The 26,877-nt window shown below is 39.6% G+C and overlaps 1 protein-coding gene and 1 long non-coding RNA gene across 3 annotated transcripts in view; one reads left to right on the forward strand and one right to left on the reverse strand.

Annotated features, from left to right (window-relative positions):
• The window catches only part of LOC137855853 (uncharacterized), a 286,561-nt gene extending 280,580 nt beyond the window's left edge, over positions 1-5,981 (forward strand). For both annotated transcript variants that reach the window (XR_011096011.1, XR_011096012.1), the window contains 2 exons: positions 4,757-4,882; positions 5,195-5,981. This is a non-coding gene — a long non-coding RNA (uncharacterized lncRNA). The remainder of the gene's footprint in view (positions 1-4,756; positions 4,883-5,194) is intronic.
• The window catches only part of ANTXR2 (ANTXR cell adhesion molecule 2), a 111,132-nt gene that overhangs the window by 50,487 nt on the left and 33,768 nt on the right, over positions 1-26,877 (reverse strand). Inside the window, exons 10-13 of the mRNA XM_068680464.1 lie at positions 26,736-26,805; positions 8,749-8,827; positions 5,977-6,072; positions 657-698 (exon numbers count right to left, since the gene is read on the reverse strand). Of these exons, the coding sequence (XP_068536565.1) occupies positions 657-698; positions 5,977-6,072; positions 8,749-8,827; positions 26,736-26,805 (287 nt within the window). The remainder of the gene's footprint in view (positions 1-656; positions 699-5,976; positions 6,073-8,748; positions 8,828-26,735; positions 26,806-26,877) is intronic.

Below are 26,877 nucleotides of genomic sequence, written 5' to 3' on the forward strand. Positions count from 1 at the left end.
GCGTTCAGCAGATCTGCAGATAAAGGTTATGCAGCCGATCACAGTTTCCTAAGCCAAGCTTTGTCAAACTTGCTCTTGGCTCCCTCAGCTCAGTGAAGTACCTTATCATGGATTTAGCTGTCAGAAGACACTTGAATATGTTCAAACAATTGGCTAAATCAAGATGAAGAGGCAAAAAACACTGAAGACACCAGGAGATCCTCTATTACATTATTGCCCTTAAGAGAGAAGTTCCCTTATAAGGATTCTTCAGTGTCTAAAAATCCAAAGCTGTGGGAAAATCCTATTTAGAGTAATATGATAAATCTTTAGACTGTCATAAGAACTATTTAGTCTTTCTGCTTTCATTGCAGAATGAAAAAAATAATGTTCAACAGTCTTGGAATAAAACTCCTAAATATTTCTTTGGATATGTACTTAAGTGACTAAATTCACACCACTCTGAGACGACCAAGACAGAACAGAGATGTGGACTTTGGCCATCCTGCTCTCAGCCTAAGACTTCTCATGAGACAGTTCTTTCTTCTTGAGCAGCTGTTTACAAAGAGCTTTATTTCCTAAAAAATACAAAGCAGCCAGATGTGCAGAACACAGGAGAACACTAAGGAATGGTACCATGCAACCAGCGTGATAAGCGGAGCACTTTTATACTGTACCTCTTTTGGAGCTGGTGGAGGTGGAGGGGGATCTTTGATGACCTAAAAAAAAAAAAAATAGCATAAGGAATTATGCTGGCAGCATCAAAAAGCCAACAAAAAATTTTAAGAGTGAACGGTTTCCATCTGAGTCCCCCACATCTGTTCATAAACTGGCAGCCACTGCTGCCAAGTCCCTTGGGTATCGATTATCAAGGCCTTCTGGAAATTAACACCATCCGTCTGATAGAAAATAAAATCAATTGACTGGCAGACACTCTTTGGGCAGACGTGTCTGCCACTTTGCTTCCTGACCGGATAGGACTCAGTCATTCTAAGTAATAGCCAGTGATGAAATCCTATGGAGTTAATTAGCAAGCCTGGGAGGAAAAGCAGCCCAAGGTCTATGTGAGGTCTTGCATAATGTTGGGCCAAGACGCCTGCTTCTTTGTGCCATGCCATGCTGCTGGATAATTTCTGGCCCAATGACAAGTGTGAAATGCCTTCTGGTAGCTCAGGCTTCACCTCTAGACATCCAGACCATTTCCACGGGTCTCACATTTCAGACTAATAATTTAAGTATGTCGCTCCTTGACTGTTCAGTGCCTGCAAGTGGGAGTTACATGTTTGCAAGGCTGCTTAAAGCTGTTACTGGATAAGGATCACTCATATGGTAATTCATTCACACCTATATTTAAACCTCTACCTACATTTTCTTACTGTTCTCTTTCTTGCATGCATACTGTAAATCTCAGGGAGTTCCCTGGTACTGAAAGGAAACCACCCAGCAGTAAAGGGAGGGGAAGAGGAAGAGGGCAACCCTTTTAAATGGTAAAGGCAGAAAATGAAAGCACAGGCATTATTCCACGAGAAATGCAGGCTAATAAAGCTAAAAAGAAGCATTTGAGTGATATCAGGGCATTTTTTTTGTGCTTGAATGTTGTATAGAAATGATTAAAAAATATCCCATGAATGTAAAGGTATTTATTTCTGCTATGCCATAGACCAACCAAAATTGTCCACGATGACAGCCATGTACCTCTCCTACTGCAGGATGAAGTACCTTAATTATGATATGTATTATTTTCTGTGCTCTGTGTAATTAATTACAGTACTTCCATTAACCCTACCACAGCCTACAAGCATTCTGTCGTTGCACAGATATATAGCATCAGACATTAAGGAAACATCTTTTACTTGACCAGTAGTCAAGAGTTTTCCTTCTTGACTTACATCCAAGTCACAATGCCACCAAGATAGTTACTGCCAAAATAAGTTGTGTATATTTAGCACTGGATAAAGGAATTAGATCAACTCAGACGAGTAAATTATGGTACTCTTGGAAACATTTTTCCATGGTACTTCAGGTTTAAGATACTGAACTGTTTATTATGCTCAGAGTACTTCCAGTGGATTGGGAATTCAATTTTGGATTTTAACCATATATGCCTTTGCTGTAGGATGTTGCTAAAACATGCCAATAAATTGTTTTTCTTTAAATATTTCTGAATATTTTTTCCTACCAGCCATCAGGAATTTTCAAAGTACTAACAGAAATCAACTATTTAGTTTGTCAAACATTGCTGAAAGCCAGATTGCAATTACTGCCTGAACTTTACAGAAACAACAACACAGAGGGATCATGGGACAGATTCTAGGAGATCTGGGTGCTGAGCAAGATTTTCCAAGCCATGAAAATCTTCCATTCTCACTGAAAGCAATTAAAAGACTGTAAACAGTAAAATGATGCTCTCAATCTACTAATGTTCACAGTGTTTTATTTATTTAATTCTCATTTTTCTTTTCCTTTTGCCTGTCTCTAACCATTACCTCGAAAGCACATATTTTCCTGCCAAGACTGCTAGCTATACAGGACAGAAGGCCGAGCTAGGGTGCACACTTACATCATTAAACAGTATGATCACTGCACTGTCTATAATTCTATGATTCTTCAGCCCTGCAATCTCTTCTGAGCAAAGACAGCTTTGTACACCAAACTTCTAAACATGCTAAAGTTCACTTGGGCCCTGTGCTTATTGGTTTTAATGGAATCAAAATTTCTACCCCAAAGAATCAAGGAAAACTCTGTTTACCTCACAGGGCTTGAAAGTCACAAGTCAGTGACAGTTTTTGTTTGACTCCTTGAGCAAAGGATTCAATCCTATGGCAGCTGCTAAAATCCCTGAAGTTATAGGGTAAACCTGATCTGAAACTAACCAATACATTAATTAGCTGCTATTTCTAATAGCTGTAGAAAATGAAACTTGCTTTAAATGTGACAGTGGTGTGAGAAAATAATCTGCTTTGAGTAGCAGATACTCACCCTTGCTGACAGAAGTGGAATGTAAATGCCTGCATCCTTATGTTTCCACAGGCTCCTCACACACACACACACTCTCTCTCTCATGCACACACAAAGAATATTCTCAGTCTTGCCTGCTATTTCACGTGAAATCAGTAGAAAAACATTTTTAAAAAAGAGAAATCCAAAGAATGAATGTGGTTTCAGCATAAACCAGCGCAAGTGTAGCATGACACTGCAGATACTGAGATCATCATATTGCTAAATTAACTTTCCCTGAGCTTGATTCAGATTGTTGAAATACTGAAAACTCTGGATAATGCTGCTGTCTTATTAAACACATGTAAAGATGGATTACTTCCTAATTTTGTTTTGTTTTGTTTTATCATCATCATCATCATCGCAGGCAAGGCTGCACCTCATTTATTTAGTTGCAAAGAATGAAGACTTCAGTTTGGAGGAAAGCCGATTTCTTTAAAAAAAAAGTTAGTTGCTTCAGGCAACAGTCCCTTTGATCTGCTCATTAACACTTTTCAAATGTTCGCGTGATGTGGGCATTAGGAAATGTCAGCACCAGAGCCTGAAGCCAGCTTGATGCGATCATATGTTCTGATATTGAGGGAAGAGTGAAAGAACTGTCAACAGTGAACTGCTTAAAAAAAAAAAAAAAAAAAAAAAAAAAGCAGAGGGGCGGGGGGAAGGGAAAAAAGAGAAAGAAGAAAAGGAGTGCCCCTACCCCAACACGGACTTTGTATCAAGGAATGCTGTGAAGACCAAGTCCTAGCAAGGATAAAGCAGAATTCCCAAACCACCTGAAGCTGACATTTCCTGCGGGCAACAGGGATCACCCCCTTGTGTGGCTCTGAACACCCATTCTGTACTGTCTGCAACACCTTTCCACTTCTCTCTTTTCCATTCAATTGTGCAGCCCATGACACAAGACTTGAAGGCTGCCGCTTTCAGCGTTGCTCCTGGGTTTTGTCCCATGAAATAGACACGCCACTCTGCCAGGGAAGTGGGCTCAGAGAAAGGGCAGGGGACCTCCTGGCCGGCCCTAATATGCTGGCCCTCTTCTCAAACACCAAAGCCCAGAAGTACTTAGGCAGAAGTGATAATAGCATGTAATGTGAGAACCTAAGTGCAGAATAGAAGGAAAAGAATGGAACCACAGCGTAAGGAGGCGAGGAAACAGACGTCAAAACAACAAGAAATGAAGAGTCGGTATTTGGTAAGAGGTTCAGTGCAAGTATGTGGTTTTGGAAATCAGTGTTGTTGTAGGAAATGATGACCTAAAATGACCGTTTCTTTTTAAGGGAGCAGATAATGTCTATGAGAGGTGGGAGGAAATAACAGCACTAAAATTTAAAGGGCCCTGGTTTTATTGCTTCCATACAAGTTAGGCAGCTTCTTACTAATAGCTTATTAACCTAGAGCCAAAGGCTTCCCTAGCAGTAGCCAATTACAAACCAAACACCACATCCAGAAAAGCTACTCTGGGTAAGTTACTACTCCTTAGAGTAAACATCAGGGAGTAACATACTTAAGCGTGAGATTAATCAGGATGAAGGGACATTTCCTTACCTCTTGGTGCAGCTCTTTGTGGAGACGCCCAAGTTATCCCCACCAAGGAGGTTAGCCCAGACAGGAGCCTGCATTAATAACACTGCGCACCCAAGGGCACCCAAGGTACCGTACCCAAGGCAATTCGTTACACAGTGCAGCTATTCAGTTAATTTTAGTCACAGAGCTGCACATTTGACTTTTTATAGAGGACTTTGACATACAAATCCAGAAAGCATCGTACTGATTGTCATTACAGAATCATCACTGCTCTCAGGAATTCCTGCTCTCAAGGGACTGAGACACTGCAATTGCTATTTATTGTAATGAGAGGAAGATGTGTAGTATGGGAAGATTTGCCATACGATGGGAACTGTGAATCAAGGTGAGCCAATTATTTTAAAATACTAAATGGGAGGCTTTCTTCTTATGATGTTATTTTTTCTGTTCCATGGGAAGATTCATGATATATATCATTGTTGAGGGAAAACAACTAACAGACAATGTTCCTAGATTTCTTACGGGACTCTGATGTGAAGAATGAGACAGAAGAAAGTCATTTTATTAGAGGAGAGTTTGTAGGTCTCAGAAACCACAGACCATGAGGAGGAAACAGGGGTTGAGGATTTCTTGTTCTAGAATAGCCTGGTGTCTAATGGACCATGACAAACAAAACTTTTCATTTTTTTGGCTTCAGAATGGTCAGGAGAGAAGGTCTGTTCCTCTGCCACTATCCTTTCCACAAGTCTAAGTGAAGACAAGGAATACAGTAACAGCCTGGAAGCAATCTCCACTTCTCAAGTCTTCAGTGCTGCTGTTGAAGTGGATGACTATTAAACTCCACCAATTTAAAAACGCTAGCATTCGAGGAGATGGAAGGAGAGTTAGTGAAGCAGCATTGCTTATTGCTGCTAGAAGGATAAAAAGCATTCATTATTCAGATGAAAAGATATGTAATGTGAGCAAGATGAAAATTTAATTTTTTGCTAGGGATTATTAAGACAATAAGGGATTTCCAACTTGAGAGCCTATAATGGACTACAAATACCAATTTTAGTGATAGTACTTTTAAAATGGTCTTTGATTTCAGGATAACATCTGTGTACCATTATGGCCAACAACTTTCAAATAAAAGAGAACTGTTTTTTTTCAGAGATTTCACAGGAATATACCACATCTGCTTGCTCAGTAGAAAGCCAATGAGCAGCACATCAGCCTGCTGAAGCTGGTCCGTGTGTGCAAGTCTCTCAGAAAGCCAGAAGTACTGCTAAAGGTGCAGTGCACAGTGTTTAAACTGGTCTCTTCTTCAGTTTATTGCCTGTCACTAATGAAAGAAAACTGCCTCAACAGAAGGCTTATGTCACATGTAACCATCCTATTACTTAAGCTATTTCCCATGGTATCTGTATTTCCCAATACAGTTTAGGTTATGATTGCAAATCACAGGTCCACTGAGGTTTTTTAAAAGTCTTTACTCACCACTTTGCAACAGAGGGGCCAGAACCACCAGAGCAGGCCAAGCGCCACCAGAAGTAACAGCACAAGAACAGCAATAAGTGCTGCTACTCCGCTAGACTGCAAAGAAAGCAGAAAAACAACATCAGTGGATGGTGCAAACAATTCCTCTCACTTGCCCCCAAACAGCCTCCAACTAGCTGATACAACCAAACAAATCCACTTATTTATTTTTTATTTTCTACTTACTGTCTTGCTTTCTCTCCAACAGAGAAACGTAGCACAAAGGATCAAGATAGGTATCTCAATCAAAATCGTATTTGGTGTAAGTTCAGTAACACCTTCCATTAGAGGCCTCAGTTCCACATGTTTTGGGTAGGTGGGTGGAATTTTAATCAATATTTACCAATAATCCATATATTCTAGTCAGGCTTTTATGCTTAGGAGCCACGCATCTGGGCAAGTTAGTAATAAGCCACACTATTCGTTCACACTGCACACTAAATGCCTGTAGTAGTGGCATTTGAACCTGAAGCAACTGTCCTGAGAAATTCTCAATGACTTCTATTGCTTCCAGCAATGTCACTCTTAATGAGGAAGTGAGCAGCCCATCTGCAGCACCTCAAACCCACATCCTGTAGGTGCTTTTCGTCTTACCCTTGGTAGCCTGTGCTTCTGTGCCGATTTAGAACAACACTGAGAAACATGCCACGGTGACCTCATGAAAACAGAACTTACTTGAAATTCAGATGGAGGAAAAGGAAAGGAGAGACGTTTAGGAATCACTAATGCTGGAGTACAGCAAGCACAAGTGATTCTGCCAAAGCAAGCATAGTTGCAAGTCAAGCAGAGCTTTATCCGAAGTATGTGTAGGTGACCATGTATATACCAGGCAGTGAGGTTTACAAGAAACAGATGCATGCCTCAGCGCGTAGGTGCAACACATTTTTTGTTTGTTTCCTCTGCAGCAATGTGTGTTTGCCAGGGGAGGCTGGAACTTGTAACTCTCGTATACCAACTAGCCATCAGCTGCTCAGCCATCAGAATTAGTGGAAGAATTCTAGCAGTGACCCATTTCTTGCAGTTGCCCATCTGCTACTATGGAAACAGCAGTTCTCCTTGTATGGAGCTCTCTTTGCTGCAACATGCATGAAAGACAGAAAAAAAAAAGATGATCAGAAGTTCCACTGTTTTTTCTGTCAGTGCACATCTGTACTCATTCTGTTTGCTGTTAGTTAAAACTTCTGACCACAGGGAAGCAATATAAGCAGAGGGAACAGTTATTTTGCTTCACCCAGCAATTTGGTATGATCTCCTTTGCAGCAATGCTTTATTTTTACCTATGTCAGCAAGCTTAGCAATCTTTAAGAGGGCATAGGAATAAACTTACTGCGTACTGGTTTCTCTGGAAGGACTAAAAAGGAAAAAGAGGAAATCCACACTCCTTAGGTTATCATGCTGAGAGGCTGCTTCGTTGTGCTTTGGTGTAAGATTGAACTGCATCCAAATGACAAAGAGGCGCTTAAGCAGAGAAACACAGTTTGGGGAGCATGTGTTTCTTCAGCTCTCAATTTATTCAGGCTTCGTTCCTGAAACTTAAGGGCTGAACTGAGATAACTTTGACTTCTATAGTTACCCAAGTGTTTAGTTCTAAAATGAAAAGAAAAAAAAATACTATTTTTTCTCTTTTAGTTTAATTACCTATGAGTGATGAAAATACTGTTGGAAAAATACATGCTGATGAGCAGAAGGCACTGTTCTGTATGCTTCTGCGCCTGACAGGAAAGCTGCACGGAAGTCACACTACTCAGCTTCAATCTGCTCCCACTGATCCTACAAAGTGGAGCTGTGCTGCAACAGGACCCCAGGTGACTATGTCACACCTGGCTCTTAAGACATTATTATGTTTATAGCGAGCAGGTCTCTAATGGCGTGGAAGCTTCCCAGTATTTTGAAAGTCACAGCTGCACAGTGTGGTACAGTAATTTGTTGTAATCTATTTAGCAAAGCACGATTTGCAGGCTATAGCACAACACAGGCACAGCACAGACAAGGAACACACAGACAGAGCCTGGATCTCAGGACAGAGCCAGCTGAGGTAGTGTGGGGGAGGAGAATTCCAGGACTTTCCCTCTGTGTATAGTTCTGCATATGGTCTAGATCAGCAGCTCCTGAAGCAGCTAGCAAAACAGATCAGCAGCAATGGAAGAAGAAACCCTGATTACAGAGCCTGTGTCAGAAAGCGAAGAGAAATCTCCAAGCCTACCGTATAAGACATGGCTTTCAATTATTATTTTTAAGTCTAGGGTGATAGGCACAGCAATACCTCACTTACATGGAATCCTAAAATAAAGATGCTCCTAACATAAAGCTGTCTGCCACCTTAATGGGAAGAATTAAAGAAATTGTTTTGTGTAACTGTAGAAAAAAAAATTGTCTGTAACCCCCACCACACACACTTCATCAAGGAATGCAAAACAGCTGAAAAACTTCCTCATTGAGTGTACTGGCGTTATAAAAGAAATTCTAAGCATGTCTCAAAACCTGGAGAAAATTACTTAGGACATACATATATGTATGCACTTAAATATCAAGAAATCTCGTATCATCAAATTCTGCATGTTCTGTATGTCTGCACAGGTGTGTTTTTCAGTTAGGTGGACTTGTGCATTCTAAACACCTAAAAGACCTGCCACGCACTGAGGTTCTCTGCACTGGGAAGTCATTCAATGATAAAACCATAACAGAAACTGAATTTGAGCATTTAGCGTTGAATTACATTAGCTATTTACTTACACACTCTGAAGCGGTAATTGTTAATGAGCTGGACATGAAAGATTGCCCTTCATTCAAACTCACCAAAACTTCTAGAGTTCTAGAAAAAAAATGGGAAAAAAAAATCAGCAGTCATAAAACTCAATAAAGGCACATACATGCTGTGGAGCTTCTTGTACATACAGACTGCGTTCAAAAAACAGAGGATGTGTTCAAAGAGGGGAAGATGGGAGCCAGTCCATCAGAGCTGCACTAGCTGAGATTTCACAGAAATCCTAAAACTAACACGGTTACTTTGCATTATGATATGTAGACACCTCTGATGACTTTTCAGCGTTGATGGTAACTGTTACAGGGTTGTACTTTGAGAACAACCCTGGGGCTTTCAGAAACCAATTTTTGGTAATTTCAAATTGAGCTTTCTATTCTTCAGTTTATGCTGCTTAAAATTGAATATATTAATAGCTTGCAGTGTCCCTCTGGTGTTGTGTCGATTACTATTTAGAAATCATTTTAGTCTTCTCAATAAGCAGTTGAACAGAGAATATCCCTTCTCTAACATAAAATACCCTGAAAATTTTACATAAAATAAATTGCAGATCAACTGTAAAAATAACATTGTTTCATCTATTCCATAAACATTTCTTTAGTCATATGCAGACATTATGGATAAAAATGTCGGATAATTATAAATGGTCAAGACTTTCTATAAATAGTACATAAACACTGCATACAAATAGTATGTGGTTTACATTTTACAAATTAACCCTAGAAGAAAACAACACATGGTGAATGTTAAACAGAAGAAGACTCTTCAGCTTCTCTGGCTTGGATTCCCAAGATTCAGACAGTTTATACTATGCATAGATGTAATTAAATAAAAATATAGATATCCATGAACTAAAATGATTAATCATTTATACTGTTCTTCTTATATGTCATGAATTTTTATTCTGGCACAAATGCTTTAGTCAATATGGAGTTCAAAGCTATTTTAACTAATTTGGCTAATTTCTTTTTCAGTTTTAGTAAAAATGAAGTAAGTTGCTTCCACGAAACTAATTTTTAAATGGTCTATGTTATGAATAATTGATCTAACAGAAAGAATAACTCTAATTTACTTCTAATTACTACGGGAGTAAGTGAACCAGAACAGATAAAATAAAAAATTAATTAAATTCCCTCCCAACTAACTAAATAAAGCAAACTGTGAAAAACTTTAGTTAGGGATGAATTTTTAAAATGCTGTGCTTTTTATTATCTTTTTATTTTCAATTTCTCACTTTGCCACTGTAATGAGAAATGATGTGAGAAACTTGAGCATGACAACTCTGCTTGGGTTTGACTGGCCAAACAATCCTCTGGACTTAAGTGCCAGAGGATTTCATTCCATGCTTTTGTTGAATGGAGAAGGACTTAAGTTTATGATGTGCTGCTGAAACACAGCCTAAATCCTGACAGATGTCCCTGAAGAAAATTGTAAGTTTAAACCCTTCGACTTTGTTGAGATTTTCAGATCACAAGCACAGCGCACACAGCATTTTTCTGCCCAAGGCACTGACCTACAGCCCAGTAAAGTTAACGTGACTCTTTCCAGCATCACCGGGTCACATCCTTTTGCACTCTGATCACACCATGGTATTAACTAGGTAACTGAGAACTGAGAACTGAATTCAGTCGTTAAATCCAGAAGAAATCACAGCACACAGAAGTACTTCTGGATGGCAACTTTTCAGTTATGTTCAAATCCAAACAGGAAAGATTGTTCTCTTAAACGTTTTATTCCCCCCCCGCCTTGTCTTTTTAAAGCTTGAGTTAGAGTAACACCATAGGCTCCACACCAAATTTTGGAGTTGGTTACACCCAAGAAAAGACATTCATTGTGGTTGTGTTTCCTGACCATAAAGCCTATTCAGTCTTTATACTTTTCCTGAACTTTCTTTTATAATGGTGGGTGCCTTCCCAGTGACTGATGCCTAAATTGGGATTATACTGCTTGGTTCAAATCCTGGTAGCACAGTAAAAACCCTTCTGCAGTACACCAAGTAATTTTGATTTTTAAAATACCATACGATGGTCTTAAATTCTACAAATCTAAATGCCTACATATCTTGTACATTTTCATTATTTCCCATATTATTATAACTATGTCTAAACACATTTTAGCTTTTCCTCAGCTCTTCTATCATTGTTTGGAACCATTTTTCTAGTCTTTCACTGGGCAAAACTCCACTGAGATCAAAAATAACTGTGCCTGTGCACTAGTAAAGAACTCCTAGATTTGGCCAGGAACATCTGACCACAGTTACTGCTAGCTACTGGGGTCAAATTTCCAAACTGCTTTCAGATAATTGCTTTTTCCCCATTTCATGTAAAAATAAATAAATAAACGAACATGAATCCTTGATTTCATATGGATTTTCTTCTGCTATCTAATCAACTCCCCTTGCTGCTTGGCAATATCATCCTTCCTCCTGACCAACTTGTGCTCTCAGCCAGGAATACTTTCTAATACCTTTTCACAATGTTTTTTTTACTCTCTGGTACTCTGTTGATCTGCTCACCATGCTCCTACCAGTCCCAAACATAAGTGGTTGAAAAGGAAGATGCATGAGTGCAACAAAACAGATTTAAAACTTTAGAAGAAAAGCAACATTGAAGCATGTTTGCAGTATGGTGGCTGTACCTCTGACCGCTACTGATGTTTCATTTCTTTCTCATGCAAGGTTTGTATGTGAAGGCCTACAAACACACACAAGAAACAAACAAACAAAAAAAACCTGCTAGGTCCACTAAAAAGATAATATAGATCATTTCCTACAGCTTCTGATGAAAGGAGGCTCCCAGGTATCATTCAGACCTTTAGGAATCGAATTACTTATTTTGCAGCAGCACTTCTTACACTCACAACCTCCACACTACCCCTCTCCACTGACAGGTTCCTCTGCTTCTCCTCTAAGAAAGCAAAAATCTCGGTGCCCATTGCTGCACACCCTGACAGTGGCTATGTTAACTAACTCAAGTATCACATTTCACACTAACAGTTCCAGTATGTAAAGGGAGAAAGCGTATCTTGGGAATTCCTGCACCTGCGACTTAGGTATTGGGGTTTCTTGGATTCCCAAGGACAGTTCCAGCTTTCAAGAGTTAACATACAATCCTGTTAAAAAATGTCACTCATTTTTTTTCTAATGTATTAGTGCTTGAATCAAAAGTGATCCTTTTTTCTTTTCCCTCCCCTTTGCCATGCAGCATACTCCCACTGCAATATATGCTATTTTCTTCAATTTATGTTCAGTTCTCTACAAACCTGAGAGCTGTGCTCTGGCTCTGTTCATTGACCTAAATATTGACCTGGGATTTAGGAGAAAGCTTGTGAGTAGGGATGTCTGTCATCTATTCTTTTCGGCAACATGCCTGAGTTTGCAGGAGGTAGGTTTGCTGACAGGGCAAGGTAGGTTTGTTGCAGTGGCATGACCCTCGTTTTTGTAGCCTCAGTACACAACCACACTTACACACCAAGTAAATGACACGTAAATGGTACCTGATTGATTGTCTGAGTTGGAAACTGAGCCTCAAAAGTAGCACAAAAAATGGGGAGTTTACCCCTATTTGTAGGAGGTGCTACTATCACCCTCTCCAGGACTGAACTCTGCTGTCAGTGGGACCTGAAGATCTTATCCTCAGTCACAGTTAAGCATCTTTACACCATTCCAGCAATACAAGAGGCCCCAGAAAAGGGCACTGATAGCATGCATGTCTAAATGAGAACTGAGCCCAAAGCTGTAACTCCCACTGACTGCACTAAGAGCAGGTTTTGAGTCCCCGGTGCCACATCGCTGCTGTCAGGCTTCGCATTCCCCCAACCTTTAGCTGTCAGATGTTCTGACAGATATCCCAAGCAGCAGGCTCACTGAACACATCAGCTATCAACACAGATACAAAGCAGTAGGAACAACCAGTTTCTGTATCAACTTCCATTTTGATACACAGCTGCAGGGATAAGCCATTGGAGATTTTTAGAGGAGTTGATCATACTCGTTGAGTTCTAGAAGCTACAGAGTGAACTCATACAGATAATTATCTCATCTTCAAAAGGATGAACCTGTCAACATACAAAATCACTTCTGTCCTGAAATTGTCATGTCTGTAGGGTATAAGGAAAGCTTTTTATTCATTTCTTTAGCATCCACCTGTTTGGTGGGCTGTGTGTACTTCTGCTTCCTATAAACAATACCCCTTCAAATTTGGAGCTCAATAAAATGAGCACCTTGTTTCTTCTATCCACTCCTTTGTAAATGTCCAAGGGAAAGCCCTATCCACAAATACATCTATTTTAGTTAACTATTAACTGTCCATGTATGCAAGGCTTTTAGCTCAGCACTCTGCATAAACCGTAACTATTCTGAAAATAAAATGACATTCAGAAGTGATTACAGTTTTGGGATGCCTTCACTTCCAATTGTCAGTGTTATTTGAGTATTGCATTCCTTCAGTGATGTCCTGTAAAGCTCAGGACAGCTCAGAGCAGAATCAGCCGCTGTCAGCAACTAACATTTCTAAATCTTTGCACCTCTATTGATCCTTTTTTTTCTGTAGGCAGGAGCAATACAGTTTAAAAAGTTAAAAGACTGAAGTGGTTTCTTATAATAGGCTTAAATCACAGGGGAAGAAGCACCACAGATTTTGGTCAGTTGGTTGTAGGACCATACCTTCAGTCTGCCTGGTAAAAATGATCAGAAATACTTCAAAAATGTCTTTCCAGGTAGTAACACATGGTTTTGTAAGTGTGTGGCCAGATCTGCTACCATGTCTGTGAGTCACATGACTATAGCTGCAGTATACTAAGTACTTTCCAAATACTTGAGGAAAATTCATCCCTCCTCCCACTGATGTCTGTACAGAGTGAGACAACTGAAGAGCAGAAACGCTGTGCTGGCTTGAGACCTGTGTTCAAGTCTTCACTGTGCTGACCTCACTGTGAATCTTATCACACCTAGCAGCACACACAAGGGCACATTTTTCCTGTAGTAAAACTAACCTTTAGACACAACCGTATTTTTGCAAGCAAAGGCTAGAATGATACTTTTTTTTTTTTTTTATCACCCCAGAACGCAAACAAACGCTGAACTCTGCTATGAAAGCTGCTGCAAAACAGAGCATCTCCTCAGGTCAACCCCGATTAAAACCCACAAAGAATCAGGAAGTGTAAATGTTGATGTTGCTGTGGCAACCCCGAAAGACATTCTCCAGCACCCCACTAAAACCTCACCTCTGCTGTGTTCGTGGTTTATGCTGTGGGTTTAGTTTTGTGTGCATGGGGAGGGGAAGCGGGCCCTGAGGATAACCATCAGCTCTTCTAACACCACGCACAAACACCACGGCCTGGTAGCCAGAAGCATGAGGAGTTGACCAGCTTCTGCGTGTCTACCTTGAGCAACATGGTGGCAGGAACACGCCATCAGGGAAAAGCAAGTGCAGGCCTTCACACTGTTCCCCCAACACCCTGCAGTGCTCAAGGCCAGCTTTTAGCCCAGGTGCTCCTTCGTATCTTGCGACTACTTCTGACACAGCACTTGAGTGATGTGCAATCAAAGAGATGGCAACCTTGAGTTTATAAGCATGTGTAATTAGCACACCTATTCACAAACTTAATTGTTTTTTATGTAACACAGGTTTAACATGCAGTTTGCCAGTGGTCCATGTTTTTAAACCTACTTGGTTTTTGAAAAAAATTTTTTTGGAGTTTTTTGAAAAAAAATGTGGTTTTATTTACAGTTCATAGCCCTTCCTGAGTGTGGAAGGGATTTTCCTGTATTTTGTCACAGGCGAGTGTCACCTTGTGGATGAGAATCAATACTGGAAATGTGACAGAGCTTTTAAAAATACTCTTATTTATGACCAAAGTTAACCAGAAGACTCTTGCAAGTTTAAACTGCATTAGCCACAGACCACTGACCATTCTAATAAATAATTTATCAAAAAAAATGTAACTTGAGAAGTCCCAACAATCCCAATTTATTCTTTCCTCTATGTCCACTGCTGTTTTATTGTTACAGAAGAGGAACATGGCCCATTGCCATATGTCACTACAGCTCTGGTCTAAAGACTTTCATACCCTGTGAAATACAACTGACATTTCAATCCACAGTAACCTATTTGCAAAGTATTCATTTGCTCCTTACTTTATGAGCATCCAATAAAAGACTGCCATTTTATGACCCATTAAAAAAGATGAAAAAATTAAATAAAATTGTGAAAGACATTTGCTGGAAGTAATAAATAATTTACCTCCAATTTTCACGCACTGAAAATTAAACTGGCAACTGCTCAAAAAGTTATTAAAATTATGGTGACTAAAGGTATTTTAGAATCAAGTGCCAGCATTAAAATAGCTAAAATGTTGTACATAGTCGGAAGGAAAATAATAGATCTATGTATTTGAAAGGGTATTAAGTAGTATTTAGCCATGCATTCCATTAAAACAACTACTTCCATGAATCGCGTGTAGTTTTATTACACAGTTGATGTTGGTATGCCAATAGTAAGAGTGCGTGCGTGTGTATAAATGCATCTATACGTATCTATGTATATGTACATATACAGAAATAAGACACTGGAAAATCAGTACCAGTGGCAGCAGAGGGGTTTGGTGGAATGACTGCTTCAACTATTGTTTTTTGTACACCCATCACTTTACCCCTACGTAATTTCTCATCCCCTGCACGACATTTTGATAAGACGAAGGGGTGCTAAGGTGACCATACTTTATTTTGGTCATCCAAAGGATGGGGAAACTGGAACCCACTGTGACCAACCATAGCACATACTGGTTTTTAACCCTTCACCACTTTTCAGAGAGGACCAAACATGTCCTGATTTGGTGCAATACTGTGTTTTTGTTTGAAGGGAAAGCTCCATTCCCAAACAATCCTGACCTCATCTCAGCAGGTGGACTGAATACTTTTGTGCCAGGTGAAGTGGCCTCTATCATGCTGCCATTATTTGCTGGGGATCCAACTTGTACTTAGGCATGCATTCCCACCAACCGAAGCGCAGAAGGTCCTTTCACCTGTCATTGACTGACAAACACTCCAGGACTACAGATGTGATGCTGAGTCTAGGGCCACATCCCTGCAGTGGGAGGAGGCAGTGCAAAGCCAAACAGGAAGGTATTTCAAGCCCACGCTTCTGGTTTTGGTCCTCTTCCTAGATCAAAAGCCCCAGCTGCATATGGACACAGTAAGTTCCCTTGGAGCAGGGTTACAAACTTTGCTTGCCAAATGTTTTGTGCATTTCCCCTGTGCCAAGGGTCATTATGCCTAGGAAGCATAGGAAACTGTTTAATCACTGAGAATTTTACCGGAGACAGTTAATAATCTGCAGTTATGACACATGCTCACAATTGTTTTTCTCCCATGAGCCACACAGGCATAAAAAATGAATACTTTTTTTTTTTTTTTTTTTTTCCTGAGACCATCAAGACCTCTACTATATGCAAATCTTTATTGTATTGTTTTGTGTGTGTGTGTTTTTTGGTAAAAACTAGTACAAACTCATGTTTATTTCCTACTTCTTTCTTTGTGTAGCTTAGCACTGAAATCAAATCAAGCTACAACTGTCTTAGGATCCTCTCTTACCACCCCAGGACTACTTAGCTTTCTCAGCACAGTGCTCAATATACTCTCTACTTGGGTTTGGCTTTCCATGGGATGGAAGTCCAGAGGTACATCAGTATTTCACTGCTGGGAAGTGCTTGTGAATCTGAAAGAGCTGGAAGCCAGCAATGTATTAGTTGTGATCTCATGGAATCATGGGAACCTGCAGTAACAGGGTATGAAATGTCATTATTATGTTAAATTAGTCTATTAATTCAGCTCAGGATACTATGTCCACTGCATAATATTAAGCACTTAGTTCTGCTCACGCACTCTTTCTTAATGCTCTGGGAACACTGTGTGCCCTATTGAGGAACGTGAAGGACTGCATTAGAAATTACTACTGATCTTAACATCGGATCCATATGTCTTAGGAGGCAGTTAGCCTATACAATTCATTGAGGATGTTTTCATCTGTGAATAGTTCCAATTATAATCTAATTGTGTCAAACTAAATGTATTTCTAAAATATTTTCAGAAGTTAATATTTATACCAGACATTAGGCCTAATGTAGCTATACTTCTGTTTTTCTCCTACCTGACTACCTAAGTGCATTTCTCTAGTAGGTGGGGTTTTTTTGTTTGTTTGTTTGTTTTTTGGGGGGGTGTGTTGGGGTATTGTACTATGTGAGTAATCAGAGACACAGTGGAAGTTGAGCTGCTTACATTGACAGATAATGTTAATATCAAATCACTGGGCTTAATTAGCCATGAGTAGATCTGTGCTGAAGAAGAATTCTGATCACCTGAGCACAGATGCTCTGAAATGAACACAGGTGACAAAAACCTGATTAATTCAGAGATGGCACCCTACCAATTAGGGAGCACAATGAAGTCACATGAGGGATGCAGAAAAGTTAAAAGGAAGCAATCATACGTCACTTTCCCTTTAGTGTTGGCTGTTGTTATTTCTGTAGCTTTTGAGCTACTCAGCTACTGTGCTTAAGGAAGACAACAAGGGTTTCAAAAGCTAGCAAGCTAAATAAAGCTTTGTGATTATCCTGCTGGCCAGTGCCTCTTTTTGGAACTGCAGGCTGCTGGTTCTCCTTCATCAAGCTCTTCCTAAGGTACAACTGTGCAACCAGTTACTGAGAGAGAACAGCTCACAGGTTTAGTGTGCCTGTGCTTTTGTATACAGAGGACTGGTATTATCTTGAATGTGAAGTATCATCGTCTTTTGGATACCTAATAATTGATAAGTCTTATTTAATCTTAATTTTAATCACTCCCATTTCTCCAGATGAAGTGTTATTAAAATAATATATCCTTGTAATAGAGCTTCCAGGCTGGGGCCAAGACTTCCAGGATAGGTCCTTAAACCCATGCTTGAGCCTGCCTCACCTGCAAGCAGCTAAGTACTCATCAGGCAGCACTTACACTAATGACTCATTTTGTTTTGTGTCCAAACTAATCTCCTACTATGTTATAAAGATTATGATGATTCTATTTAATTCACAGTATCAAGTAAAGAAGGTAAACATATAATTTAATTTGAGAGAGAACAGATAATGGTCAACAAACATCCTGGAATATTCACCCACCTATTAAATGACTCTAAAAAATACTTAAGTCAAATATGCAAATTTGCATCTAATTTACATTCTTTAACGCTTGTTTTCTGTACCTACGTGTTTCCAAAATTTTGCATTTTTCAGACAAGGGGTAGTATAAGTCATGACTATGCCTTTAAATAGTAATTTGCAACTATAGCTGCAGAGAAGGACAGTAATTACTACTTTCATCTGGTTCTCAGCTAAGTTTCACACAACTTCTATCAATACTTTTTAAGGCAAACAAATTAACATTCTGCTCAAATTAACAAACTTAGCAAAATTACGAGCTTTCCTGAAGGAAATAAGTAACTTTGTAGGGTTATCTATGTATTCTGGAAACGCACTGAAATTGACCAAGTGAGGTTCTATGTGCACTTGATGTGGGGGGAACATCTGGTCTGACTTATGAAGAGCATCATTTAAATGTATGCTTAGATGTCTTTTGTAATAAGCTAAGAAATTCTGGATATATTACCTACTTGATATTTTCTTTCCATCTGGTAAAAGGAATGCTGAAAGACAAAGGCTAATTTTAACTTATAATTGTTATCTGGTTACTAAATAAGACAGTGCTGAAAGGTTGCCGTGTAGGATGAGCACAGCAGTAGTTCCTGGTTCTCGAATATGTGCACTGTGGGCAGTGTGGCTGACGGATGCAAATTGTGTGTCTGGGAGGTATTACAGTGGCTGTGGTGCTTTGTTAGGCCAAGAGTAAACTAATAAGATTTAAAAATGGGTGCTGGGTTAGGTCTAAATATTAGCTCATTGCCTGCTTGTTTTTTAATGATTGTGGTGTTAGAGGGAAGTACAATTGTGTAATCTTAACAATAAGTTAATGATACTTTTGTGTGGGAATGTAAATCTGCATATTGTTCACGCCCAGCCCCCACTCGCACACGTTTCCAAAGGCATTCATATGCCTCCTTTGAGAGAACTAATGATACTGTATCAGCTCTCGTTCAATTTAGATATTTATTTCATATTTGCTTGAAGAATCAGGCCAATGTTTTTGAAAGCACATTTAACTATACCATATGCCTACTTAAATCATCCCTATCAAACAAGTTGTAGGATGATGCTCTGGTTCATTCTGTTCTGTTTTCCCTTCCTTCACAATGTGTTTATGTATATTTATCCAATTTGTTCTGTTCTTCTTGCCAAATTGCAGGTTTGAGATCTCAGCTATGCAGGGGCAGCTGTGCTATTGTTGATGCCTTACAAAACAAAGGTCACAAACTGAGCCTGTATCACTACAACTAATGACAGCTGCATGCTAACCATGATGGCATAGCCACACAGAATGGGCAGGGTTCATGGACCCTCAGAACTAGGAATAAATCTTACCTTGCCCTTTGGTGAGCAAGAACTCAAGTTTCACTTTTAGGAACAAATTTTTGTGCAAATTAGTCTTTTGCTAAATATACTGCAGTTTAATTTATTAATTCCTTCCCTGTGTGTTGGGGGGGGGGGGGGGGGGGGCGGGAGGAGGAATGACTTGAAAACCCTACAACCACAAGGAAAAACTTTTTTTTTTTTTTTAAAAAAAAAAAAGCTGAGTTAAGAGGAATGATCCCTCTGCATGTAACTAATAATAGCTTTTCTCACTTTGGGAATTGATAAGAACTACCAGCTGTTCCAGCCTAGGATGCTATTGATGGCATAAAGGAGTCAGCTACACAAGATGATGTTTCCCTCAAAAGAAGGTTGTTTCCAAACCTAGCCCAGCAACTCCAAGTAATGAAACACCAGGGCGGGACTGTTTCGAATGCCCTTTGTTTGGTAAGAGATCAATCTGCAAGGCTTGTGAATTCAATGCTATTTGCCCCTTGGGTGGCCTGACACATTATTTCTTCTGCTGCCTTTCAGAACAGAAGCCAAGAGTCCAAAGTTATTTAAAGGGATGTTTCTTAGAGCTACACGTAGCTTTTTGAAATACTAAAGAAGAGGGAGCGTAATAGATGGAGCGGACTAATGAGATGAGGCACATGTCCATAGATCCAGCTCTGAGACTATACAGCTGGCTTTGAGGCTGTCTGTCTAAAGCTACTTCACCAGTGTGCTGTTAATTATTTAAAAGGGAGCACTGGGGAAACTACCATCACATCTGTCACCCATGCACAGGCAGAACCTTCACTCATTGCAGGACCAGATGTGTTTATTCGAAACAAATACTAACTAGCTACTTAATGGGTTAGAATTATTAGCCAGAAGTTAATTAGGCAAACGTACTAAACATCAGTCATCTTACGCAGCATCACTTGAACACTGCTGTACTACTTCAGAGCCCTCGTAGACCACAGAAAAAAGGGGGAAAGTAGACATCCTATAGGGGAGCTGCAGTAAAAGTACAAATTTATGGTACTTGATCACTGTGCATCAAATGCAGTGCTTTAGTTAATTGATTTAACTAGGTGGAAAATGCTGCCTCTTAATACTGCAAATGTACTAGCATGTGTAAGGAAGCAAGTGGATGTTGTTTAGCACCTACAGGTGTCAGAGCAGAAAAGGAAATTAAATGTAAAAAATTTTTTCTAAGTACAGTCAAGTCAAACTTGCAAAAGGATGGCTTCGCTGCTTTCACATGTATTATACATATCCCCGAAGATGCAGGCACTTGCATGGCATTCTGCCTGTGTAATGAGCTTCAAAACATGTCTGGCCTATGTAAATGCTCATTTCCCAAGGGATAAACATTTAAAGCAGTTTTTAAGATGATGGCTCTCAGGTTCATGCCCCAAGAAGCAGTGGATGGAGTGAAGATGTAACATGTTCTGAGGGGGAGAAATAGTTGGGATCCTTTGTTAGCAGCCTGCCATGGCAGCCATTTCAGAGAACACCTTTCAGCTGCTCTCAAATGAGAGCAGCTGTCTAAAAACCAAATGAGGTAATTTACAGGATGGAGCACCACGATCCATTCATCTCCAGCGTCTGTTTGCTTTTGTGGTTCCATGCTCTTCCTCTTAAATCTGGTGCTGGGATTAATTAAAATGATGCTTTTTAACAGGAAAACAAGGCTCAAAATAGCAATTTCCTACTTTAATGGAAACATCTTTAACTCAAAGCACCTGAAGTAAAAGTGAAGCAAGTGCTTGTCTTAGAATTGAGAGGTTTCCCATGGAGGCAGAGAAAGAAGGCAAGAGCATCAGTGACAGCTTGAGCATGAGCTCCTGGGCTTCCAGCTAGTTTCAGTTCTCTCCTACATAGCTACAGTAAATAACAATCAAGGCCCCTAAAGCACTGAGCAGCAACTTCCTGTAAACTGCAGTTAATTTTTAAACAGCCCCCTGTGGTATTTGTTTCACTTTGAACTCTTTTTATGTGAATTTTGTCACAAACTCCTAGGAAGAAATGCCCTGGATTTGGAAGTGTACTCTTCTGCGCAGGGCTACAAGCTCTTCCAGAATACAACTTTGGCTTCCCTTAAGGACCTATTGAGAGAGGTTCTCAAAACCATGTCCAACTTCAGGCTTGTGGTTAATTCCCATTGTCCTCGGCCCTGCATGTGATTGACAGCAACAAGTGGAGCAGCTCATTCTGCCTTAAATCTGTAGCTCAGAGATGAAAATTATAGCACTGAAATTTGGGACAGCAAGAAAAATTTTGCCTGCATTCAGACTGTCACAGGCTACCAAAAGGGATAAAAATGGAGCTTGTTTAAGCAGTAGCTCAAATGAAAACAGGCTGAGGGCAGGTAATGTGAACTCTCAAGTACAAACAGGCAGACAGCATTACTGGACATCATGGCAAGTCCTGCAGTGGAAAAGAATTGATTTCTCTAAAAGTGAAATGGGAAAACAAGTCATTTGTCTTGTCTAGAGAGAACTTGCAAAGAGGAAGACATAGATGTAGTAGGTACCTAAGCTAGGTCATGAAACCTGTTAGTGAAAAGGCTGGCAGCACTATGTAATGAGATTTTGTTCCCTCATTTTCTTTTTATTCTTAAAGGCTAAGGAAAGCATCTGAATTGCAAAGACAGGGACAAAAGTGAAGGAGTGATAAACCAAAAAAGATGAAAATCTAAAGACCTGAGAAATACCAGTGTAGAAACCACAATGTGCTGCTCCTGCTGAGCTGCCATCCCACTGACAAGGGAGTGCAGAACGAGCCAAGCAGCTGTTCTTCAACAGGAGGAACAAAAGCTGGAATGACACAGGCTCCTCCTGTGAGAAGTCTGGTTAACAGCCAACTGAAAGCATGTTTCAAGGTGGTATTTGCAGCTCAGAAACATAAATCCATGTCCTCAGTCCTAGAGATCCCTTCCCCTGTGTTTTTGTTCTAGGACAAAATTTCTTAGGTTTTCTTACAGTTGTGAGAATCTGAGCTATATGATACTCCAATTAACTTCAGACTCTCATAAGACTTGCTCAATTAAGTTCTATTTTCCCTCTGTGACTCCTTACTGCAAGTCTGGATAGGAAGTACATTTAAAGTTACTGCAAAACTTGTGAACTTGTGTGTTTTTCCAGGAGTTTTTACTACTAGCAATATGTAAGAAACAAACTGATGATCTTTAACAGATTCTCTCATGTACATTTGTATGCTTTGCTTGAAGTGAACTGCACGTCGGAGACTGAATTTCAGTCAGATAACTTGAATCTAGAGGCAGCGAAGAACTGTGGGACACAAGCATGGTATTTTCTTATTCCTACCACAAAAAATAACTGAAGTTCAGTCCTTGCTTCTTAAGCACCATCAGCTGCTCATGTTGGACAGGATGTATGAAAGGATATACGCAAACTGAAGCCAACATGATTTGAACAGAGGGCAAGTAAGGTTGTTCAAAACATGAATGCAGGTTGTCATTCTCTGCATGTGATCTCATCACAAACTCAAGGCGGCTCTCAGCATGGTCTCACTTGCACTCAGGTTTGTTTGGGTTAGTTCCCTTTGTTTGTTATTCCTTAAGCTTACAAACCCCAAAGCAAATATACTGCCCACTTCAGATTATATGGTCAAGTGCTACTTCACCGGAAAGGTGTTAACAAATCACTCAATTCAGAGATGGAGGGAGGTGGTGAGATAGTTAAATGAAAGCAATGATCCTGCTTGACCCCATGTCCTCTCTTCTGCTGGTGTCTTGAAACAGGTAAACCTTTTGTACATGAGTTCAAACAGATTTAGTATGTTTCAAGGTACAAGAAGCTTATGTATCTTGTCAGAGTCAGAAGTAAATGCTCACTTTGCTTTTGTCAGCTAATCTTAAAGCAGATATTTTGTTTGAATTCAAGCGCAAGGATGCATGAAGCTGGTCAGCAACAATGCATGTGCATTATGAAAAACTCTTCAGAACTTCTCCAAACTATCTAGGAACAATTATTATTTCTCAGCCTGTTGGTTCATTTTGAAGATGTTTCTTCCTAGCAGAAACCAAGCCTCCATTTTGCATTGTTTATTTGACTATCTGCATGAAATATTAAACTGGATTTTAGAAGTAAGAGCCAGCTAATCCAAAAGCTCAATGTAATACGCCAACAAGAAACTAATTTAAAGAAAAAAATGAGGTAGTTAACAGGTAGGTATGTAAATATATAGTACAAAACATTTCACTAAAATGTGTTGTAGTTTAAACACTTGCACTGTTGCACCAAGAAAGAAATATTTGTAAATGTTCAGGAATTAGAATTATCTTGTCCATTATCTTGTCTTGGTTGAGAGGAATGAAAGCTATCAGTTACTGGAGTTAAGTCTACAAATATATTTTCAGAGTGTGATCTCCAAGAACTTAGAGCAAAAGGACTAGAACAAAAGCTATCGTAGTGTAAGAATGTATTCTTCTCAAGCTTTTTGTGTACTGCTACTGCAAAGTAACAGTTACTGTAGAGTAAGGACTTTCTGAAGTACAATGACTACAGAAACCTCTAAAGTAATTTTCACAGAAGAAATGCTCTGATCTAGTTTGATTCCCTTGAAGCTGTGGCAGGACAGTGAAGTCCAGCCTTTTCTATAACAAGGAACTCATTTTCTCAATTGTTCTGCAAGACCCTCAAAATAATAGTGCTCTTCAGTTGTCAGTGCAGGAAAATGGATCCTTTCTGTACACTGGTTTGGTTCTAATATTACAGTTGCCCTCACAATACGATATTTCTCACTACATGAAGCAAAGCAATTAACCTTCCTTGGGTTTTTGTCATCCCATGGCATACAAGAGATTTCTCCATTCTGTACTGTTTTAACATTTCAATTTTGTATAATGCGTAACTTGCTCATGTAGAACTCACAAGTAATTATTGTCTGCCAACTAGTCAAGGGTCTTGCAGAAGAGATGATTTTGTAAGAGAACAATGTAATTTTGCACCTTGGAAGTGGCACGTCAAGAAGGTATTTTAAGTAGCACAAGCAGCACAGTCATGTTGTAACATAATGTAAAGTTACCACATCAATCTCCTGCATTGTACTATGAAAACAGTTTGAAAAGAAAGCTTAGTTATTAATCTACAGATGGTATTTTGGAGGCTCCTAACTAAACACAGCCAGCAGCTGGAAACCAAGTATAAATACACAATGGCACCAGTCCAGGGACCTTACCTAGTCTACATAGGCTTTTATTGTTCTGCATTTGAAAACTGCGAATCAATCACTCTCAAAGTGTCTCAAATGACAAAAATATAACTAAACCCATTATGTGAGTCTTTCCTGTTTACACAGAAACAAAGCTGCAAGTTTAAGAATCACAAAGCTAACTTTGCTTGTGTTGTACTTAACTCCGCTAAAAAGAGCACTAGAAAATGAGCAGACCGGTTGTTGCTACATTAGCAACTAATATTAGCTCCACTACATGAGGAATTACTGGGAGTTATCCAGCAATAGTCTGAGCTGTGCCAATGGAAAGTCAAGAGTTCAAGTATGTACATATCTTTCATAGCTGTCACTCTTCTGCACAGCAAATTGTTTATCTCTGGGCCAAAGCTGTAACTACTTCAAAATAGGATTGTGGAACTGTTTTATATAGCAAGTTTTGAGAAATGGTTTTCTGTGAAGCTGCACAACTTCGTGTGTGGTGTTCATGTGTTCTTATAAACAGTGCTGAGAACAAACATGCTGTGAATAGGTGCTTCATCTAGACCGTAGTTACATTATGGTTTGTCCATTTCAGTAACATGTCACAGAACAAGGGAAAGGCAGCATGTAACTTCTATGGTGCTTTAATCTATACAGATAAATATGCCATGCATTTCACATTCATTTGGCAGGACAGGCTGTTTACAGGCTCTCAGACTGTGCTATGCTTTCATTTTACAAAATGGTTTCACTTGAAGCTTCAGGTTTTGGGGTGTTTAGAACTTGGGGCCTAATCTGCTGTTGTAAGGTCATGTAACTCCCTTGAAATACTTAGCATGGAGAGGAGGAGTTCTTAATGTGACTGATTTATATCTTCCTCATGATAAAATTAGGTCTCACAGCTGCACATGGTACTGATTTGTTTTAGCTAAGACAGCAGTTTGCTACAGCTGTTTGTTGTACAACAGGCACAAGACAGCTTGCAGCCCAGCTCCATCAAAACCAGTGTAACTGCACAGTGTAATGTAATAGCAAATTGTGCTGCAGGAGTTTGTTAGCACTAAGGTTCAGGTCAACATTTTGCGTGGTTGTGTTAAAGGCAACTTCAGTATCAGGAAAATTTAAGGGAATGAAAAACTCCTCCCCCTCCATGCTGATTTCCTGCATTGCTCTAAAACAGTGCACACTCCCCAGAGATGAGCTTTGGCTGCTGTGTAGAGACTACAGTGCAGCTCCTCCACAGTGCTTCACCCTGCTTTCTTCCACTGGGGTTATTCACTGAAGCTTTTCCTTCTGCTGCTTCCCAACTTTTCTCCTCCCAGTTGCCATTTAATGCACAAAACAGATGTGTATTTGGGGTTTTGCTATCAGTCTTGCAGCAACTGAGGTTGTTGATTATTGCTTAATTCAGAAAATGAATTACTCAATCTAAGCAATATGCTTAGTTCTTAAACAGCTAAGAACTCTCACAAAAATTGACAATGTAAAGCTGTAGCAAAACTTAAAAATATTAAAAACTCATCCCAAATAATTACTTGATAAAACCTACTTGCAAAATTGAGAAAGTAAACAGCCTTCTCCCTCCCACAGGGCCAAGATCTGACATGCAGTTTTTTCACTTGTGATTAGCTTAGAGATTTTTTTTTTATTTCATGCTGCTATCTCATAAATCCCAACAATGAAGCTGAAGTGGTTCTAAAAGCCTTGGGCATGTCTGAATTTGAGAGGAGGGGGGAAGAATTAGTTCTCCAAGGGACAGAAGTAATCTGCAGCCATGGCCTGTGACACTTAGAATAAGGCTGGAACTGTGGTTTAGCCACTGTGCTGTTAGGAGATTGCTGCCGTTGTTAAATTAGTGCCTCGTTTTATCATTACATGTTGAGCAGTGGTACACATCTTGACACATAATTTTAATAATAGCTTGTAAGTGTCAGTGATAATGTAATCTGTTTAACAATGAGCCTAAAGATGATCCAGAAGAGAGCGTATTATGTCCTGATAAAGCAGCTAATCTGCATAAAACTTATGACAAGCCAGACCTTTTCAGTGTTGAATAAACTGGCTGAATATTCATTTTTAAGGCACTGTCCAAATTGCTTTGGTCACAGATGACTATTTAAAGCCCATTCTAAAGCTGGCAAATACACCAGGGAAATAACACAAGAATGAAAAAAATACACAAAAACAAACAGTCCCCCATAAAAAGACTGCCTCTAGCTAAAAGCCCACATGATTAACATCAGCAATAATGGGTCCAATGCTAGCAAAACATAGAATGACATTTATTTCAAGTACTTACTGGCCACTTCTGTATAGGATTGGTGCAGGGCACAGCAAAAACTCTGATTCCACCTTTTTGGGTTTTTCATCTGCAAAACAAATCACATGAGATGAATATACTGTGCTGTTTAATTGAGACGGTGATATGTAATGGTGCTATG

This window comes from Anas acuta, chromosome 4 (assembly GCF_963932015.1).
Source record: "Anas acuta chromosome 4, bAnaAcu1.1, whole genome shotgun sequence".
Taxonomy (NCBI): Eukaryota; Metazoa; Chordata; class Aves; order Anseriformes; family Anatidae; genus Anas; species Anas acuta.